This window comes from Protomyctophum bolini (genome assembly GCF_963924005.1).
Source record: "Protomyctophum bolini genome assembly, chromosome: 16".
Classification (NCBI taxonomy): domain Eukaryota; kingdom Metazoa; phylum Chordata; class Actinopteri; order Myctophiformes; family Myctophidae; genus Protomyctophum; species Protomyctophum bolini.
Window position 1 is genome coordinate 5,274,629 of NC_137877.1, and position 20,514 is coordinate 5,295,142.

The 20,514-nt window shown below is 46.5% G+C and overlaps 2 protein-coding genes across 4 annotated transcripts in view; both read left to right on the plus strand.

Moving 5' to 3' along the window:
• Nucleotides 1–20,514, plus strand: part of il17d (interleukin 17d) — a 121,206-nt gene that overhangs the window by 28,600 nt on the left and 72,092 nt on the right. The window lies entirely within an intron of this gene.
• Nucleotides 1–20,514, plus strand: part of sympk (symplekin) — a 48,208-nt gene that overhangs the window by 15,371 nt on the left and 12,323 nt on the right. The window contains exons 11-22 of one of the 3 annotated variants that reach the window (XM_080786212.1): nucleotides 2,633–2,783; nucleotides 4,820–5,024; nucleotides 5,789–5,942; nucleotides 7,016–7,251; nucleotides 9,687–9,768; nucleotides 10,694–10,807; nucleotides 11,550–11,697; nucleotides 13,928–14,088; nucleotides 15,753–15,813; nucleotides 16,594–16,641; nucleotides 18,557–18,657; nucleotides 20,010–20,100. In XM_080786212.1, the coding sequence (XP_080642338.1) occupies nucleotides 2,633–2,783; nucleotides 4,820–5,024; nucleotides 5,789–5,942; nucleotides 7,016–7,251; nucleotides 9,687–9,768; nucleotides 10,694–10,807; nucleotides 11,550–11,697; nucleotides 13,928–14,088; nucleotides 15,753–15,813; nucleotides 16,594–16,641; nucleotides 18,557–18,657; nucleotides 20,010–20,100 (1,552 nt within the window). Of the gene's footprint in view, nucleotides 1–2,632; nucleotides 2,784–4,819; nucleotides 5,025–5,788; nucleotides 5,943–7,015; nucleotides 7,252–9,686; nucleotides 9,769–10,693; nucleotides 10,808–11,549; nucleotides 11,698–13,927; nucleotides 14,089–15,752; nucleotides 15,862–16,593; nucleotides 16,642–17,313; nucleotides 17,362–18,556; nucleotides 18,658–20,009; nucleotides 20,101–20,514 lie in introns of all 3 variants that reach the window. The other 2 variants (XM_080786211.1, XM_080786210.1) reach the window with 2 other exon arrangements.

The window sequence follows — 20,514 nt, forward strand, 5'->3', positions numbered from 1 at the left end:
CCTTAGACGTACCTTAGACGTACCTTAGAGACGTACCTTAGACGTACCTTAGACGTACCGTAGAGACGTACCGTAGAGACGTACCTTAGACGCACCTTAGACGTACCGTAGAGACGTACCGTAGAGACGTACCGTAGAGACGTACTGTAGAGACGTACCGTAGAGACGTACCTTAGACGTACCGTAGAGACGCACCGTAGAGACGCACCGTAGAGACGTACCTTAGACGTACCTTAGACGTACCGTAGAGACGTACCGTAGAGACGTACCTTAGACGTACCGTAGAGACGTACCGTAGAGACGTACCGTAGAGACGCACCGTAGAGACGTACCTTAGACGTACCTTAGACGTACCTTAGAGACGTACCTTAGACGTACCTTAGACGTACCGTAGAGACGTACCGTAGAGACGCACCGTAGAGACGTACCGTAGAGACGTACCTTAGACGTACCTTAGACGTACCTTAGAGACGTACCGTAGAGACGTACCGTAGACGTACCGTAGAGACGTACCGTAGAGACGTACCTCAGAGACGCATCGTAGAGACGCACCTTAGACGTACCTTAGACGTACCTTAGACGTACCTTAGAGACGTACCTTAGACGTACCTTAGACGTACCTTAGACGTACCGTAGAGACGTACCGTAGAGACGTACCTTAGACGTACCTTAGACGTACCGTAGAGACGTACCGTAGAGACGTACCTTAGACGTACCGTAGAGACGCACCGTAGAGACGTACCTTAGACGTACCTTAGACGTACCTTAGACGTACCGTAGAGACGCACCGTAGAGACGTACCTTAGACGTACCTTAGACGTACCTTAGACGTATCGTAGAGACGTACCGTAGAGACGCACCGTAGAGACGCACCGTAGAGACGTACCGTAGAGACGCACCGTAGAGACGCACCGTAGAGACGCACCGTAGAGACGTACCTTAGACGTACCTTAGACGTACGTACCTTAGACGTACCGTAGAGACGTACCGTAGAGACGCACCGTATAGACGTACCGTAGAGACGTACCTTAGACGTACCTTAGAGACGTACCGTAGAGACGTACCGTAGAGACGTACCGTAGAGACGTACCGTAGAGCTGCACCGTAGAGACGTACCTTAGACGTACCGTAGAGACGCACCGTAGAGACGTACCTTAGACGTACCTTAGACGTACCGTAGAGACGCACCGTAGAGACGCACCGTAGAGACGTACCTTAGACGTACCTTAGACGTACCTTAGACGTACCGTAGAGACGTACCGTAGAGACGTACCTTAGACGTACCTTAGACGTACCTTAGACGTACCTTAGACGTACCTTAGACGTACCTTAGACGTACCGTAGAGACGTACCGTAGAGACGTACCGTAGAGACGCACCGTAGAGACGTACCGTAGAGACGTACCTTAGACGTACCTTAGACGTACCTTAGAGACGTACCGTAGAGACGTACCTTAGACGTACCGTAGAGACGTACCGTAGAGACGTACCTCAGAGACGCACCGTAGAGACGCACCTTAGACGTACCTTAGACGTACCTTAGAGACGTACCTTAGACGTACCTTAGACGTACCGTAGAGACGCACCGTAGAGACGTACCTTAGACGTACCTTAGACGTACCGTAGAGACCTACCTTAGACGTACCTTAGACGTACCGTAGAGACGTACCTTAGACGTACCGTAGAGACGCACCGTAGAGACGCACCGTAGAGACGCACCGTAGAGACGCACCTTAGAGACGCACCTTAGAGACGTACCGTAGAGACGCACCTTAGAGACGTACTGTAGAGACGCACCTTAGAGACGCACCTTAGAGACGCACCTTAGAGACGTACCGTAGAGACGCACCATAGAGACGTACCGTAGAGACGCACCTTAGAGACGCACCTTAGAGACGCACCTTAGAGACGTACCTTAGAGACGTACCGTAGAGACGCACCGTAGAGACGCACCGTAGAGACGTACCGTAGAGACGCACCTTAGAGACGCACCGTAGAGACGCACCGTAGAGACGCACCTTAGAGACGCACCGTAGAGACGCACCGTAGAGACGCACCTTAGAGACGTACCGTAGAGACGTACCTTAGAGACGTACCTTAGACGTACCTTAGAGACGTACCTTAGAGACGTACCGTAGAGACGTACCGTAGAGACGTACCGTAGAGACGTACCTTAGAGACGTACCTTAGAGACGCACCGTAGAGACGTACCGTAGAGACGTACCTTAGAGACGTACCGTATGCACACAATGACCGACCTGGTGAGTCAACACCGTAGAGACGTACCGTAACTAGACACCGTCTAGTGTGATTGGGGTTGTAGACGCACGCCGTCTTGTTTCCAGGTGCTGATCAGTATGGTGTATCTTGTTTCCAGGTGCTGATCAGTATGGTGTATCTTGTTTCCAGGTGCTGATCAGTATGGTGTATCTTGTTTCCAGGTGCTGATCAGTATGGTGTATCTTGTTTCCAGGTGCTGATCAGTATGGTGTATCTTGTTTCCAGGTGCTGATCAGTATGGTGTATCTTGTTTCCAGGTGCTGATCAGTATGGTGTATCTTGTTTCCAGGTGCTGATCAGTATGGTGTATCTTGTTTCCAGGTGCTGATCAGTATGGTGTATCTTGTTTCCAGGTGCTGATCAGTATGGTGTACCTGCCAGACGCCATGCCTGCCTCCTTCCAGGCCACCTACACTCCGGTGGAGTCGGCAGGAACCGACGCCCAGATCAGGCATCTGGCCCGGCTCATGGCCTCGCAGATGACGGCCGCGGGGATCGGACCAGGTCAGTTTTTACAGACGCTAAAGTCAAGGGCCATAATGTTTAAAACACCAAAAGGTGTTCCCGTCCATAATGGGTTAAAACCATAGACTGTAAAAAAATATGGACAAAGCGTTCCGCGGGTCTAACGTGAACGTAAAATGAAGCCTGTCAGTCCTTGCAATGGAAGTCGCCATCTTTCTAGATCCGTTTTGGCCCAGTTCAGGCCAGCTGGCCCATTGGCTGGCCCAGACAACGAGGCGGGACTTCCCCCTTCTTCTTCGTTGGTTTTTATTTTGACTCGAGTGGGTGGGGGATCCCGTTCATAGACTGTAACGTTAGCCACGCCCCTCAGAACATGCGCGACTTTTTTTAATAAATGGGACCATAATTTTCCAAAAAGAATATTATGACATTAGAAATGAGACTTTAAACTAGTGACTTGAAGCAAAAAGTATTCATGACCATGTTTATTAAGGTAATACAGTCTAGGTGAAGTTGGGCCAAAATACATGGGCTTCTATGGGGCTATGGGTTTTTCTGGGTCCAGTGACAGACAGCGCCACAACAGGCCATTATATGAACTTTCATTTCCTTAGTGGCTTCACAAAATATCCGTCTGACTGCCCCCCTGGTTAAAACCCATTGATGCCTGAGGCCGAATCTGAGGAACGCCTTCTAGGTGCCTGAGGTTTTTGAAAACCTTCAAATTCTGATTCATTCTTTTTTTAAATAGTTATGTTGCTACATGTACTGTATAGCAATAGCTGATGAGACACAGAGAGCGCGCCGGCATCAAAGGCAGAACAACGTATAGGTTGCACCAGGCATCAAACAGTAAAACAACAGTCCAGTGTTGTTTCCAGCTGAGCGAGCATCCTCCCTGTTCCCCTAACCCTGTCTCTAGGCCTGGAGCAGTCCCTAACCCTGTTCCCTAACCCTGTCTCTAAGGCCTGGAGCAGTCCCTAACCCTGTTCCCTAACCCTGTCTCTAGGCCTGGAGCAGTGCCTAACCCTGTCCCCTAACCCTGTCTCTAGGCCTGGAGCAGTGCCTAACCCTGTCCCTAACCCTGTCTCTAGGCCTGGAGCAGTGCCTAACCCTGTCCCCTAACCCTGTCTCTAGGCCTGGAGCAGTGCCTAACCCTGTTCCCTAACCCTGTTCCCTAACCCTGTCCCTAACCCTGTCCCTAACCCTGTCTCTAAGGCCTGGAGCAGTCCTAACCCTGTTCCTAACCCTGTTCCCCTAACCCTGTCTCTCTAGGCCTGGAGCAGTGCCTAACCCTGTCCCCAACCCTGTCTCTAAGCCTGGAGCAGTGCCTAACCCTGTCCCTAACCCTGTCTCTCTAGGCCTGGAGCAGTGCCTAACCCTGTTCCCTAACCCTGTCTCTCTAGGCCTGGAGCAGTGCCTAACCCTGTTCCCTAAACCTGTCTCTAAGGCCTGGAGCAGTGCCTAACCCTGTCCCTAACCCTGTTCCCTAACCCTGTCTCTAAGGCCTGGAGCAGTGCCTAACCCTGTCCCTAACCCTGTTCCCTAACCCTGTCTCTAAGGCCTGGAGCAGTGCCTAACCCTGTTCCTAACCCTGTCTCTCTAAGGCCTGGAGCAGTGCCTAACCCTGTTCCCTAACCCTGTCTCTAAGGCCTGGAGCAGTGCCTAACCCTGTCCCCTAACCCCGTCTCTAAGGCCTGGAGCAGTGCCTAACCCTGTCCCCTAACCCCGTCTCTAAGGCCTGGAGCAGTGCCTAACCCTGTCCCTAACCCTGTCTCTCTAGGCCTGGAGCAGTCCCTAACCCTGTTCCCTAACCCTGTCCCTAACCCTGTCTCTCTAAGGCCTGGAGCAGTCCCTAACCCTGTCCCTAACCCTGTCTCTAGGCCTGGAGCAGTCCCTAACCCTGTCCCTAACCCTGTCTCTCTAAGGCCTGGAGCAGTGCCTAACCCTGTCCCTAACCCTGTCTCTCTAAGGCCTGGAGCAGTGCCTAACCCTGTCCCCTAACCCGGTTCCTAACTCTGTCTCTCTAAGGCCTGGAGCAGTCCCTAACCCTGTTCCCTAACCCCGTCTCTAAGGCCTGGAGCAGTGCCGAGCGCGAGAGGAGGACGCTGCCAAGGAGGACATCGAAGAGGACTCGGCCCTCAAGGAGGCTCTGATCAAGCGCAAGGTGCCGGTTCTGACGGGCCACGCCATCTCCGTGGTGGGCTACCAGGACAAGCCCCAGGACCGGCAGCCCGCCAAGAGGGTCCCTGAACCCATCCTGCCCTCGGCACAGACCAAGTAAGGACACAAAAACAATAAAACGGCCATTCCATTTCATTACACTTTATATACAGTATGCATTGCTGTCAAGGAGAAACATTGTATCTCCATATTTCCATATTGGTGTAATTGAATGCCCTATTTCATCATACAAGAGTGACAAAATGAGTGAAAATGGCAGATCTATCGGCTATTTTCAGTTTCTCACTATTGTAAAAAAATAATTAAATGATAAAAGAGCACCTGATGGCAACAATATACTATATAATATACTAATTGGTTCTTATTCCCACGGCACCAACACACAACACCATTAAGTAGTACTAATGCCTTTCTGATTGGTCAAAAATGTTTCCTGACTCGGGGGTTAAATCTAACGATGGCTTCAGGATGTGGTCACGCTTGCTACCGAAGGGGCGTGGCCCCCACAAAAGACTCTTCTCTTTTTTTGACCCAACCGGTCGGTCAAAAAGGGTCAAGGGGTTAATTTCTTCCCGCAGGCTGTCGGAAATGTTCAGAACCCCCTTTTAACAAAGTTCCTTTATTATCAAACTCCTGCCTCCACAACCCAGCATAACCAGTTATATTTGTCTATTATTATCTTATTTTTTTCATCAAACTCCTGCCTCCACAACCCAGCATAACCAGTTATATTTGTCCATTATTATCTTATTTTTTTCATCAAACTCCTGCCTCCACAACCCAGCATAACCAGTTATATTTGTCCATTATTTTCCTGCCTCCACGGCCAACCATAATAACCATGTAATGTTTGTCTCCAGGCTGGCAGGAGGCCCTGTTGGCAAGAAGAAGGTGTTCCGTCTGGCTGACGTGGTCCAGGCGCTGTCCGAGAGCCAGCTGGAGAGGCTGACCTCCATGGCGGTCAAACGCATCCTGCACTCTGAGAAGAGCATCGCACAGAGCGGCATGTCACATGTAAGACCATGTGGAGGGGGTCATTGCTTCAGTAGTGTGAGCCGAGTGTGTTCAGTCATGTGCATGGAAAGAAAAATGTACATGAAAGGAACTGGCTGGAATAACGTGTTCCTTCCACGCGCTATACGTCCAACCAGGGAAACTCCACCCCCCTGTCAGGTTGTAAAGGAGCAACTTGGACACTCAGGCATGAAGGAAGCATGAGTTCAAGTCCGTTGCTCTCCCCTTGTCCCCCATATATGGGGACTAGGTTGGCGGAGGGTGTGTAGAGCCCAGGACCACATTAGATGATTGACACAGGGGTGAAAAATGGGTTACAAAATCTTGGGATATATATATATTTTAATAAATAAATAACATGATGACTAAAACTAAATATACGGACAATTTCATCAACAAATCTAGACAAAAATGTTAGGGAGGGACTAGTGGAGAAGAGATCATTTTATGTTTGGTGGCGCTCAGTTGTTCTCTGAAAATAGCCGATCCTCGACTACAAACTCACTACGTGTTGTGAGAGCTTGTGCTCACATTTGTGATGACGGCTATGGCTGTTTTTAGCCCAAGGAGTGTTTTTTTGTGCAAAAAACTAATGCTTGGAATGGATTGAGAATCATGAAAACCCCCTAGTTTGACACGTCACATGCTACTGAAAGCAGAAAGAATTTTAGGTAAATTTTGCCTTATTGCCATATGGATTTGGGGCTCTATTTTTGCGAGGTACACGCCTACACAGGGCTCAATTTGTTTAAAAACCCTCCTAGATGACAAATCTATTAAAACCCATTTTGGGCGGGGAACCACTTTTGGTGTTGGCATTATGCTTTGGTTATTGAAAAATAGCAAATCTACAAGCTCATAGGTCTGCTATTTTGGAAAAATCCAAGAACCACTGACATAGAAACATAGCTTTTTCAGAAAACTGTCAGGATGTAGAAGACAATTTTTTAGAATCTGATCTCAGGTCAAAATGGGTTAAGAAACAGACCTTTGCGCTCCGCGGTCACGGAACTAACAAATTAAATGGAAGATAATTCAAGAGAACTAAATGACCTAAATGTCCCACCCACCAGGTGCGCGTGAAGCTGCTGTCCAGGCTGGTCACTCAGTTCCAGGGCATGATGAAGGAGGACGTCCTCAACTACATCCTGGCGGACATCCGCGGCCGCAGCGAGCTGGCCTTCTCCCTTCTCTACCACGAGTACAACAGCTACCTGAGCCTCATGCCCCACGGGCTGCTGGACAGCTACGACCACTGCCTCTACACGCTGCTGTCCGGGCTGCAGGAGAAACCAGAGCAGAAAGACGGGTGAGTACAACAGCTACGACCACTGCCTCTACACGCTGCTGTCCGGGCTGCAGGAGAAACCAGAGCAGAAAGACGGGTGAGTACAACAGCTACGACCACTGCCTGTACACGCTGCTGTCCGGGCTGCAGGAGAAACCCGAGCAGAAAGACGGGTGAGTACAACAGCTACGACCACTGCCTGTACACGCTGCTGTCCGGGCTGCAGGAGAAACCCGAGCAGAAAGACGGGTGAGTACAACAGCTACGACCACTGTCTGTACACGCTGCTGTCCGGGCTGCAGGAGAAACCCGAGCAGAAAGACGGGTGAGTACAACAGCTACGACCACTGCCTCTACACACTGCTGTCCGGGCTGCAGGAGAAACCCGAGCAGAAAGACGGGTGAGTACAACAGCTACGACCACGCTGCTGTCCGGGCTGCAGGAGAAACCAGAGCAGAAAGACGGGTGAGTACAACAGCTACGACCACTGCCTGTACACACTGCTGTCGGGGCTGCAGGAGAAACCCGAGCAGAAAGACGGGTGAGTACAACAGCTACGACCACTGCCTCTACACGCTGCTGTCCGGGCTGCAGGAGAAACCCGAGCAGAAAGACGGGTGAGTACAACAGCTACGACCACTGCCTCTACACGCTGCTGTCCGGGCTGCAGGAGAAACCCGAGCAGAAAGACGGGTGAGTACAACAGCTACGACCACTGTCTGTACACGCTGCTGTCCGGGCTGCAGGAGAAACCAGAGCAGAAAGACGGGTGAGTACAACAGCTACGACCACTGTCTGTACACGCTGCTGTCCGGGCTGCAGGAGAAACCTGAGCAGAAAGACGGGTGAGTGAAAGGGCCTTTCTGTGTGGAGTTTGCATGTTCTCCCCGTGTGCCCTAGGGTAGGTACCCTCACAAAAACATGCAGTAATCCTGGTCTCTAAACTGCCTCCCCCTGGCCAGCCGGGGCGCCTGATGGAGGGGAAAGGAACTGGTTGGAATAACGTGTTCCTTCCACGCGCTACGTCCAACCAGGGAAACTCCCCCCTGTCAGGTCAAGGAGCAACTTGGACACTCAAGCATGAAGGAAGCATGAGTTAAGTCCGTTGCTCTCCCCAGGTTGGCGGAGGGTGTGTAGAGCCCAGGATCACATTAGATGATTGACACAGGGGTGAAAAATGGGTTACAAAATCGTGGGATAAAAAATATAAGTTAAAAAAAAGAAAGACGGTGAGAGAGAGAGAGAGGCAGGCCAGAGAGGTTCCGGTCCATAAATGTACTTGTGTATCCGTGTAGAAATGTTCTTACCGTACCCGGTTATTGTTAGTGTATTATTTTGGAGTACTGTTGTATAATTCTAATAGGCTTCTAGGAGGTATTTGTTCATGGATTTATTATTATTTGGCTGTTGTATAACTTGACATGTACAATGTAGCGTTTGAAAGTGTAATTATGTATTTCTGCCGCTTGGCCAGTTCTCACTTGAAAAAGAGACGCAGTCTCAATGTGTTTTTACTGGTTAAATAAAGGTTAAATAAAATAAAATAAAATAAATAAAAGGACAGCAATGTGCCCTTTTGAAGAAAATAAAGGAAATGTACAGTACTAGTATGTGGACCATGGTGACATTGATCAAAAGTTCTCTCATATATTATTTATGCCCCAAAATCTATAAATCTCACACAATTAAGGCAACAGGCCCGGTTCCACGTGCTGCACAAGGTGCCCTTTGTCTGTGCACGCCACTGTACACAGCTGTGCGACAAACAACGTTATTTTAATTTTCCGTCGAAATAAACGTTGAAAAAGAAAAAAAACGTTCGCTCTGAAAGAATATATATTCAAAGATTTGTGCCGAATTTTTACGATTTTTCAAAAATAGCAGACCTACAAGCTCGTAGCGCGCCACTCGGTGGCGTGCTATGAGCTTGTAGATCTGCTATTTTTCAATAGCTAAAGTATAACATAATGCTTAATTAAAACACCAAAAGGGGTTCCCGCCCAGAATTAATTTGGGTTAATTTGTTTTACTGTCAAAAACACAACCTTTCATTTGATCAAATGGAGACGAGCATTTACTACGAGTGATACATATCACACACTCATTATTGGATTACTAAAATAGTATTTTCATAAGCTTTCTGTGAAATTCAAAACCACCAAGATTAACACGTAATGTCTTATTCTTCTACAGGCTGTTTACAAAGATTAACACGTAATGTCTTATTCTTCTACAGGCTGTTTACAAAGATTAACACGTAATGTCTTATTCTTCTACAGGCTGTTTACAAAGATTAACACGTAATGTCTTATTCTTCTACAGGCTGTTTACAAAGATTAACACGTAATGTCTTATTCTTCTATCTACAGGCTGTTTACAAAGATTAACACGTAATGTCTTATTCTTCTACAGGCTGTTTACAAAGATTAACACGTAATGTCTTATTCTTCTACAGGCTGTTTACAAAGTTGGTGCTGGAGGCTCCGATCATCACAGAGTCAGCAGTGGAAGTGATCAGGAGATACTGTGAGGACGAGGTATGGTTAAGGAGAAGAAATGCCACCCTTTTCACATTGGCTTTATAGCGCCACCAGGAGGCCACGACCTGACCTGCCCTGGTGGAGACCTGTTAGGTTCTTATAGCGCCACCAGGAGGCCACGACCTGACCTGCCCTGGTGGAGACCTGTGCCCCCGAGGGGCACTTTATCTAGTTAGGTTCTTGTTTTGTCAGAATACTACAGGTCGTTTGACTTCCTTTAATCCTACTACCAGTAGGATTAATCCTACTACCAGATCTGCAAGCTCATAGCGCAGCACAGAGTGCCGCGCTATGAGCTTGTAGGTCCTAGAAAAATCGCGAAAATGTGCCTGAAATCATTGAATATATATTCTTTCAGAGCAAGTTTTTATCTCAAATCTCTGCTACTGGGGGGGGTCCCTGGAACAAACAATATTTTCAGATGGGGGGTCGGCACTCGGCGGCCAATGTCATATATATTTGGGGACATTGACAATTTGACATGAATATTTTAGAAATAGAGGAATGAAAGCGCTGCAGGGATCTGTTAGTGGCTCTTAGATGGGTGCTCTTTGGTGATACAGGTAAAACCCTAAAGACAAAAGGTATCCTTCCTCCAAGTAGCACTGCTTGTCAAAATGTATATTGCAGACTTGAAAAGAAAAGAATCCAAGGCACTCCGTCTTTGGTGAAAAATGAAATAGTTTATTTGATGATTAGCAAGGCAAATAAATACCAGAACCTACGCGTTTCGACCAAAAGGTCTTCGTCAGGGTCTATCTGATTGACATGAATATGTTTGAGAGCGACTGACATAGAAACATAGACTTTTTTTTTAATTGATTTCGACGTCAGGTCTAAATGGGTTAACTGTTACTACTAACACCAAAACTGTAGTATTTCTAGCTGTTTTACTGACTGACTGTTTGTTTGTTTGTTTCAGTCGCGGGTTTATCTCGGTATGACCACTCTGAAGGAACTGATCGTCAAGCGGCCGTCTAAACAGTTCCAGTACCTTCATGTTCTTCTGGACCTCAGCTCTCATGACAAGGAGAAGGTAAGCGGCCGTCTAAACAGTTCCAGTTCATGTTCTTCTGGACCTCAGCTCTCATGACAAGGAGAAGGATGCCGTCATAATGACAGTTTTTTCACTTGCTGAAAATAGCCAATCTACAAGCTCACAACACGTCGCAGCGCGACGCGTTGTGTGCTTGTAGATCGGCTATTTTCAGCATGCAAACAGTGTAAAATCACTTATACTGGATCTCTTGTCCACTAGTCCCTTCCTATCAGTTCCTTAGTCTAGTTTTTATTTGTTGACGAAATTGTCGGTATATTTAGTCTTAGTTTTAGTCATCATAGCTTAGTTTTCATTTAGTTTTCGCCAGTGAAAAAAGGTAGTCGACGAACATTTTCGTCTTAGCTTTAGTCGACAGAAACAACACTGCCTCGAAAGCACTTATTGCGACACCACTGATTATTTGATTATCACAACATCAATGTAATTCGTTATACATCTCATTATATACCGGTATACAATGTTTAGAAAGTTAATGCTGCTTTTCATCTACCAATTGTTACATAGCGTCTGTTTTATAAGCAGTCACGTCATTTCGTAAACCTGTCTGAGCACGTGCTGACCGACCCACTGGTTGAGAAGCGTTGCTCTTGGGCTGGATAAGCGGGTTTATTTTTTTCGGTTGTGTGTGTGTGTGTGTGTGTGTTCTCTCTGAAGGTGCGGACCACAGCCCTGGCCTTCATTAAGTGTGTGTGTGTGTGTGTGTGTTCTCTCTCTGAAGGTGCGGACCACAGCCCTGGCCTTCATTAAGCGCATGTATGAGAAGGACCAGCTCAGAGACTACATCGAGAAGTTTGCTCTCAACTACATGCAGCTGCTGGTCCATCCCAACCCGCCGTCCCTGCTGTTTGGAGCAGACAAAGACACAGGTGGGGTTGTGGTGTGGATGGGATTGGACGAGAACATGATTAGGGTTAGGTTTAGGTGTGCTGCCCCGTGGGAGGTTAGGTTTAGGGTGAGGGTTTGAGAGGTTGTAGTTGTATAGGACTAATGACTGGTCTAACCAATGACTTGTTTAAACTAAGTACTGCACCCATGTGGATGGGATGGGATTGGAACGCACTGTGAAATTATGTTTCACCTGTCTGGACGAGAACATGATTAGCCCATTCAGGCCTGATGTCGAAATTAAAGAAAAGTCTTCTGAAAGAATATATGTTAAATTTTCAAAGATTTGTGCCGCATTTTCACTATTAAAGAAACGTTCGCTCTGAAAGAATATATATTCAAAGATTTGCGCCACATTTTCACGATAAAATAAATAAATAGCAGACCTACAGGCGCGCTACGAGCTTGTAGATCGGGCCGGCCTTGTCGGGGGAGGGTAGCGGAAACCACATATTTCCAAAACTGTTACTTTTTCAAAATTATAAAATAGCTGAGCTCCAAGTAATTCTGTGAATGCAGAAGTGAACTACTTTCAAGCTGGCATCCAGTATAGATAATAGACTTATAGGTGAACAAGCTAACATAATAAGCAAAACAAGCACAGAAGCTTGTAGATTGGCCATTTGCACTAGTCGCACAACCAAGTATATTCTTTAGACTTGAGACTGATTTGTAAAAAAAAAAAAGAAAAAAAATCTAATAATTTTCTGGAAAAACTTCACATTTCCATTCAAGAAATGGGGATCTGTCTCTGTCTATTAGGGGACAGAACTGCTGTCCCTGGCTCTGTCTATTAGGGGACAGAACTGCTGTCCCTGTCCTCTGTCTATTAGGGGACAGAACTGCTGTCCCTGTCCTCTGTCTATTAGGGGACAGAAATGCTGTCCCTGTCCTCTGTCTATTAGGGGACAGAACTGCTGTCCCTGTCCTCTGTCTATTAGGGGACAGAACTGCTGTCCCTGTCCTCTGTCTATTAGGGGACAGAACTGCTGTCCCTGTCCTCTGTCTATTAGGGGACAGAACTGCTGTCCCTGTCCTCTGTCTATTAGGGGACAGAACTGCTGTCCCTGTCCTCTGTCTATTAGGGGACAGAACTGCTGTCCCTGTCCTCTGTCTATTAGGGGACAGAACTGCTGTCCCTGGCATGTCTAAAAAAATGATTTCACTATTATAAAGGTTGGACTTGTTACCGCTGCCAGAATACTTGTTGTGTCTTTGGAAAGTCCCCAGAACACCATGGGCTTAACCCATTCTGACCTGAGATCAGATTCATACGAGGTTTCCACTGGACACACACTGGTCTGATTAACCCATTCTGACCTGAGATCAGATTCTAAAAAATGTCAGTCGTTCTTCGATTTTTCAAAAATAGCAGATCTACAAGCTCATAGCGCGCCACTCGGTGGCGCGCTATGAGCTTGTAGATCTGCTATTTTTCAATAGCTAAAGCATAACATGATGCTAACACCCGTTCAGAATGGGCTTAAAGAATGGAATGAAGAAATGATCAAAACAACATCATATGAATATATGTTGGGCAGGGTAGATGCAGAAAGCAACATGAAAGAGACATGGGATGAGTTCTGGATGTATATGAACCTTAAATTAACATTATTTTTTATTTTTCTCCTTTTTTTAACTGTTGGACTGGATTTGTAATGTTGATGCTGCTTTGTACTGAACCTAGATCTTGTACGATAGATAGACTTAGATAGCATTTGATACAGACTTATAGCATGTTATGTAGACAGCACTATAATTGCATTGTATGTAGTCATAGCACGTCATAGTACATATGTATAGCATAGTAGTATAGATGTATAGTTTATATGTATAGTTTCATTATATAGATATTCCACTGTTACTTTCTTAGCTTACGCATGTTTCATGATAAATGCTTTTTATGTGATGTATTCCCATGCTTTTTTGTTCTTGCTTAATGTAAGTCGCTCTGGATTAAGAGCGTCTGCTAAATGCCTAAATTGTAAATTGATTTTGAAAAACAAATACAATTTTGAATTGTATATAAAAAAGAATATATACAATACAACTAAAATGACACAGAAGATGCTGTCCCCGATTGAAAGGTATAACAACACATAGGTTTAACAGGTGTGTTTTATGTTATTCTAACTTTATTTTTCTCGTGTCTGTCTGTGTGTGTGTCTGTCTGTCTGTCTGTCTGTGTGTGTGTGTGTCTTGTGTTGTCAGAGGTGGCTGCTCCTTGGACAGAGGAGACGGTGAGACAGTGTCTCTTCCTGTACCTGTCCCTGCTGCCCCTGAACCACAGACTGGTCCACGAGCTGGCGTCCGTCTACACCGAGGCCATCGCCGACATCAAGCGCAGCGTGCTCAGGGTCATCGAGCATCCCGTAAGGTCCCTCGCATCCCCACAGCAGACCTACAAGCTCGTAGCGCGGCACCGATCTGCTATACACATTATTTTTCCCCAATAAATGTTTGCCCTAGGGGGGCACGGTGGCACAGTTGGTAGTGCTGTCGCCTCACAGCTAGAAGGTCCTGGGTTCGATTCCCGCTGGGGAAGCTGTGGGCACTGGCGGCGTGTTCCCTCCTCCGCGTCATCAGTGCCCATACCCGAGGCGGGGGTTAGCGATGGGGCCTTTCTGTGTGGAGTTTGCATGTTCTCCCCGTGTCCCCTAGGGTAGATACCCTCACAAAAACATGCCGTAATCCTGGTCTCTAAAACTACCTCCCCCTGGCCAGCCGGGGCGCCTGATGGAGGGGAAAGGAACTGGTCGGAATAACGTATCCCTTCCACGTGCTACGTCCGGCCGGGGAAATTCCCCTCTGTCAGGTGAAAAGAAGCAGCTTGGACTCCTCATGCATAGAAGGAGGCATGAGGTCAGTCCGCTGCCCCCCCCAGGTTGGCAGAGGAAGTGTAGTGCCCAGGATTACATTAGATAATTGGCACTGGGTGAAAAGAAAACTGGGTTACAAAATCGTGGGATAAAAATTAAAAAAGTTGTTTGCCCTGCTTGATCATGCTACAGTGTCACACTAAAGTATCAAAAATACTTACAATGTGTTGTTAATTAATTAAAAAAAATCAAGCTTTATGTTGGATTTAATTGTTGTAATCATTACTATATTTTTCGGTGGTTGGTGCTGGGCTTTGGGGGTAGGATTCTTTTAAATGAGGCAAGGGGCAAGCCACTGATTGTAGTTGGCAAAGAATTTGAATTATGTTTTATGTGCATTTTTTGGTATGCCTGTACCTGTGCCTTTAATCTAAAAATGAAATAAAAATGTATTCGAAAATAACTACAAAAATAGCAAGCTCAAAACGTGTCACATCGCAATACATTTTTGAGCTCCTATTTCAGATGTTTTTGAATTTTTAATGCTGAGAAGCAACAGTTTTGGACATAACGGCAACAAATTACATTTGCATAACATCTGCTGAGGAGGAGTATTTTAAGACATTGTTTCGTTTCTGTAAATACTGTCACCTTACACATTATTCTTTTTAAATTATTTTATTACATTATTTATGTCATGTTTATTTCTTTATTGGCTTTACATGGTGCACAACAATTGCCCCTTGCAGACGATAAACTATTCAGTATGAGACGAGTGGTGTTTTCTTTTTTTTTCTTTTTAATTTTTATCCCACGATTTTGTAACCCAGTTTTCTTTTCACCCAGTGCCAATTATCTAATGTAATCCTGGGCGCTACACTTCCTCTGCCAACCTGGGGGGGCAGCGGACTGACCTCATGCCTCCTTCTATGCATGAGGAGTCCAAGCTGCTTCTTTTCACCTGACAGAGGGGAATTTCCCCGGCCGGACGTAGCGCGTGGAAGGGACACGTTATTCCGACCAGTTCCTTTCCCCTCCATCAGGCGCCCCGGCTGGCCAGGGGGAGGTAGTTTTAGAGACCAGGATTACGGCAAGTTTTTGTGAGGGTACCTACCCTAGGGGACACGGAGAGAACATGCAAACTCCACACAGAGTGGTGTTTTCTGATGGTATTGTAATATTTAGCGGAGTTAACCCTGTCACTGCTGCCTGTGTAGATCCGTGGGATGGGCATGAACTCTCCTGACCTCCTCCTCCTGGTGGAGAACTGTCCGAAAGGCGCCGAGACGCTGGTCACACGGTGTCTCCACATCCTCACCGATAAAGGTACGATATAAGGAGCAGAGACGCTGGTCACACGGTGTCTCCACATCCTCACCGATAAAGGTACGATATAAGGAGCAGAGACGCTGGTCACACGGTGTCTCCACATCCTCACCGATAAAGGTACGATATAAGGAGCAGAGACGCTGGTCACACGGTGTCTCCACATCCTCACCGATAAAGGTACGATATAAGGAGCAGAGACGCTGGTCACACGGTGTCTCCACATCCTCACCGATAAAGGTACGATATAAGGAGCAGAGACGCTGGTCACACGGTGTCTCCACATCCTCACCGATAAAGGTACGATATAAGGAGCAGAGACGCTGGTCACACGGTGTCTCCACATCCTCACCGATAAAGGTACGATATAAGGAGCAGAGACACTGGTCACACGGTGTCTCCACATCCTCACCGATAAAGGTACGATATAAGGAGCAGAGACGCTGGTCACACGGTGTCTCCACATCCTCACCGATAAAGGTACGATATAAGGAGCAGAGACGCTGGTCACACGGTGTCTCCACATCCTCACCGATAAAGGTACGATATAAGGAGCAGAGACGCTGGTCACACGGTGTCTCCACATCCTCACCGATAAAGGTACGATATAAGGAGCAGAGACGCTGGTCACACGGTGTCTCCACATCCTCACCGATAAAGGTACGATATAAGGAGCAGAGACGCTGGTCACACGGTGTCTCCACATCCTCACCGATAAAGGTACGATATAAGGAGCAGAGACGCTGGTCACACGGTGTCTCCACATCCTCACCGATAAAGGTACGATATAAGGAGCAGAGACACTGGTCACACGGTGTCTCCACATCCTCACCGATAAAGGTACGATATAAGGAGCAGAGACGCTGGTCACACGGTGTCTCCACATCCTCACCGATAAAGGTACGATATAAGGAGCAGAGACGCTGGTCACACGGTGTCTCCACATCCTCACCGATAAAGGTACGATATAAGGAGCAGAGACGCTGGTCACACGGTGTCTCCACATCCTCACCGATAAAGGTACGATATAAGGAGCAGAGACGCTGGTCACACGGTGTCTCCACATCCTCACCGATAAAGGTACGATATAAGGAGCAGAGACACTGGTCACACGGTGTCTCCACATCCTCACCGATAAAGGTACGATATAAGGAGCAGAGACGCTGGTCACACGGTGTCTCCACATCCTCACCGATAAAGGTACGATATAAGGAGCAGAGACGCTGGTCACACGGTGTCTCCACATCCTCACCGATAAAGGTACGATATAAGGCGCCGAGACGCTGGTCACACGGTGTCTCCACATCCTCACCGATAAAGGTACGATATAAGGAGCAGAGACGCTGGTCACACGGTGTCTCCACATCCTCACCGATAAAGGTACGATATAAGGCGCCGAGACGCTGGTCACACGGTGTCTCCACATCCTCACCGATAAAGGTACGATATAAGGAGCAGAGACGCTGGTCACACGGTGTCTCCACATCCTCACCGATAAAGGTACGATATAAGGAGCAGAGACGCTGGTCACACGGTGTCTCCACATCCTCACCGATAAAGGTACGATATAAGGAGCAGAGACGCTGGTCACACGGTGTCTCCACATCCTCACCGATAAAGGTACGATATAAGGCGCCGAGACGCTGGTCACACGGTGTCTCCACATCCTCACCGATAAAGGTACGATAACGATAGCACATGACTTTGATGTCTTTAACCCGTTTAGTAGACCTGAGGCCCATTTAAAAAAAACATGGCTTCTCAATCCCAACAGTTTTCTGAAAAACCCATGTTTCTACAGTATGTCAGCGGGGCTCAACCTTTTTCTCATGTCAAGGACACCCAGAATTATCTGTATTTGGCCCGCCGACACCCATCTGAAAATATGGGAGGGCTCGTTCCTGCAGCATCGCAGGCGTGCATTAACCCATTCTGACCTGAGATCAGATTCATACGAGGTTTCCACTGGACACACACTGGTCTGATTAACCCATTCTGACCTGAGATCAGATTCTAAACATGTCAGTCGTTCTTTGATTTAAAAAAAAATAGCAGACCTACAAGCTCGTAGTGCGCCACTCGGTGGCGCGCTGTGAGCTTGTAGATCTGCTATTTTTCAATAGCTAAAGCATAACATAATGCTAACACCAAAATGGGTTCCCGGTCAGAATGGGTTAATGACGTTAATATTGTGTAATATTGCAATTATACAACAGTTACCCTTAAAACTAAGAAAATCGCTGAAAAAAACAAAATGTCCCAAGAAACTAGCTAGCCCAGCCACCGAGTTTGCTAGCGCTCTGGGAGAACAGAGAGCAGCTGAATTCTGGGTTTTGATTAGGTGTGGCGTGGTGCTCGTTTGAACCACGGCTAAGAAGGCTGTTTCTCCCAATCAGATTGCTTCCTCGAAAAACGCCCTGTTGTATAATTATGTTTTGAAGTGAACAGCTTTGATCACTCGCTCCCACTCCCATCGTGCACCTGACCGTAGTATAAACTTGACATGCATAGTTTGCATACCGGTAATTGCACATTCCACATGCTGTTGCGATGGGGGTATTAATTTACAGTATGTGAGTTGCTAAGGAGGACAGTAGATGATTGGACTGACATTAAATGAATGGGATCCTCTACCCCAGAGCCCCAAAGGAAATAAAGAGTCCTTTCCTTTCCTTTCTCGTGTTCCTCCATGCAGTGCCTCCGTCTCCAGAGCTGGTGGAGAGGGTGAGGGATCTGTACCACAAACGTGTGCCAGATGTTCGCTTCCTGATCCCCGTCATCAACGGCCTGGAGAAGGTAACGTGTGGTCGATATTAATGCATGACCTTTACAGTATACAATGTAGGCAAATGCGATGAAACCATATATGCTATTAGCCAAACTTGCCCTTGCCCGGATGTTGTCGGTTTGTGAAAGAGGAACCCGGGTTCAACTTTGACCCTCAGCTTGTCTCAAACGTCTGTCCTTTCCCTGTCTCAGTCTACTGACCAATCGGATGCACCGAAAGGGAAATTCTTGGCCGAAACCGAATATCCGAATATGATTAATATTATATATCTTTTTTTGCTGTCATGGCCGTACCTTAAAGCTACCTGATTTATGGCAAAATAAATGGTTATGGCAAAACTTAACTTAAACTAGAACTGCACTCTGCCGAGTGCATACTTGCTTGTTGCACACTAGTAGGCCATAAATGGCCTACTAGTGCGCAAGCAGAGCGCGCAAGTACTTTCGACCGCTGGAAACTATCACATCTCAGTATCTCTGTGAAGGAACGTTTGAAATGTATAATCATTACGTGTAACTATTTGCTACCTAACTACTTTTTTACAGAAAAATGAATCATTGATATGTGAGAGTATGTAGTTGTAATTTGATTAGCAGTATACTGTGGTTACTTGGTTCCAAAAAGTGAAGCCAAGTTTTTTTCAACCGTAAGTCTGTGCCTGTTTTGCTGGGACCAGTTACAACATTACGTCATCGTTGAGAACTGGGACCAGAGTACATGGTGTGTATATGTATGACTAGCTCTCAGTGATGACGTAAGAGATATGGTCATCTGTGTAGTCTGGTCCCAGCAGACCAGGCACAGATTTACAAATTACAAATCACATTACAACTACATACAGAGTATGTAGTTGTAATTTGATTAGCAGTATACTGTGGTTACTTGGTTCCAAAAAGTGAAGCCAAGTTTTTTTCAACCGTAAGTCTGTGCCTGGTTTGCTGGGACCAGTTACATATATGTAACTGGTCCCAGCAAACCAGGCACAGACTTACGGTTGAATAAAACTTGGCTTCACTTTGAAGAGACCAAGCGAAATGATTACTTGCGCGCTCTGCTTGAGCAAGTAATAATAATCACTAGTATGGGTCCATAAAACATGTATTCAGCTCTTTTGAATGCATTAATTGCATACACTATTCGGTGATATATTTTCTGTCTATTCGGGGCCGAAACCGAATAGGCCGAAAATGCATTTTTAGCCGTTGTCTGCCGAATATTTTCTGCGGCCGAATATTCGGTGCATCACTACAATACCACAAACAATACCAAAAAATCTGACTATTGTGTACCGTTACAATCCATGATTTAGTGATGGTGAAGGTGTGTTTATTGATGTTTGTTTGTGCCTTGTTTTTAACAGAAAGAGGTGATTCTGGCTCTTCCTAAACTGATCAAACTCAACCCCATCGTAGTGAAGGAGGTCTTCAACCGCCTGCTGGGAACTCAACACAGTAAGGCTAAAATTACCTACAGTTATATTTCACTGTTTCTATCCTTTCTTTTGTTTATTTAAATCTTTTATTTCCTGCTTTCTTTTCCTCCTTTCTTTGTTTTCCCCCCAGTCCTTCAAACGTGGCTTGTCCATGAATGAACAGATGCCATATATAGACATTATAGAGCACCGAAGTGTGACGCAATTTACACATCCTTTTCCTGGGCCCCGTTCTGAATTCCCATAGACTTTTTTTCTTTCGTTTTTCTTTTTACATCACGTCAAATAAGAACTGTCAGGGCTTGGGTACTCTATTGTACTCCCACTAACCATGAATCCTTAACCCATTTAGGGCCTGATGTCGAAAAAAGAATTTTTTTAACCCATTCTGACCGGGCACCCATTTTGGTGTTCGCATCATGTTATGCTTTAG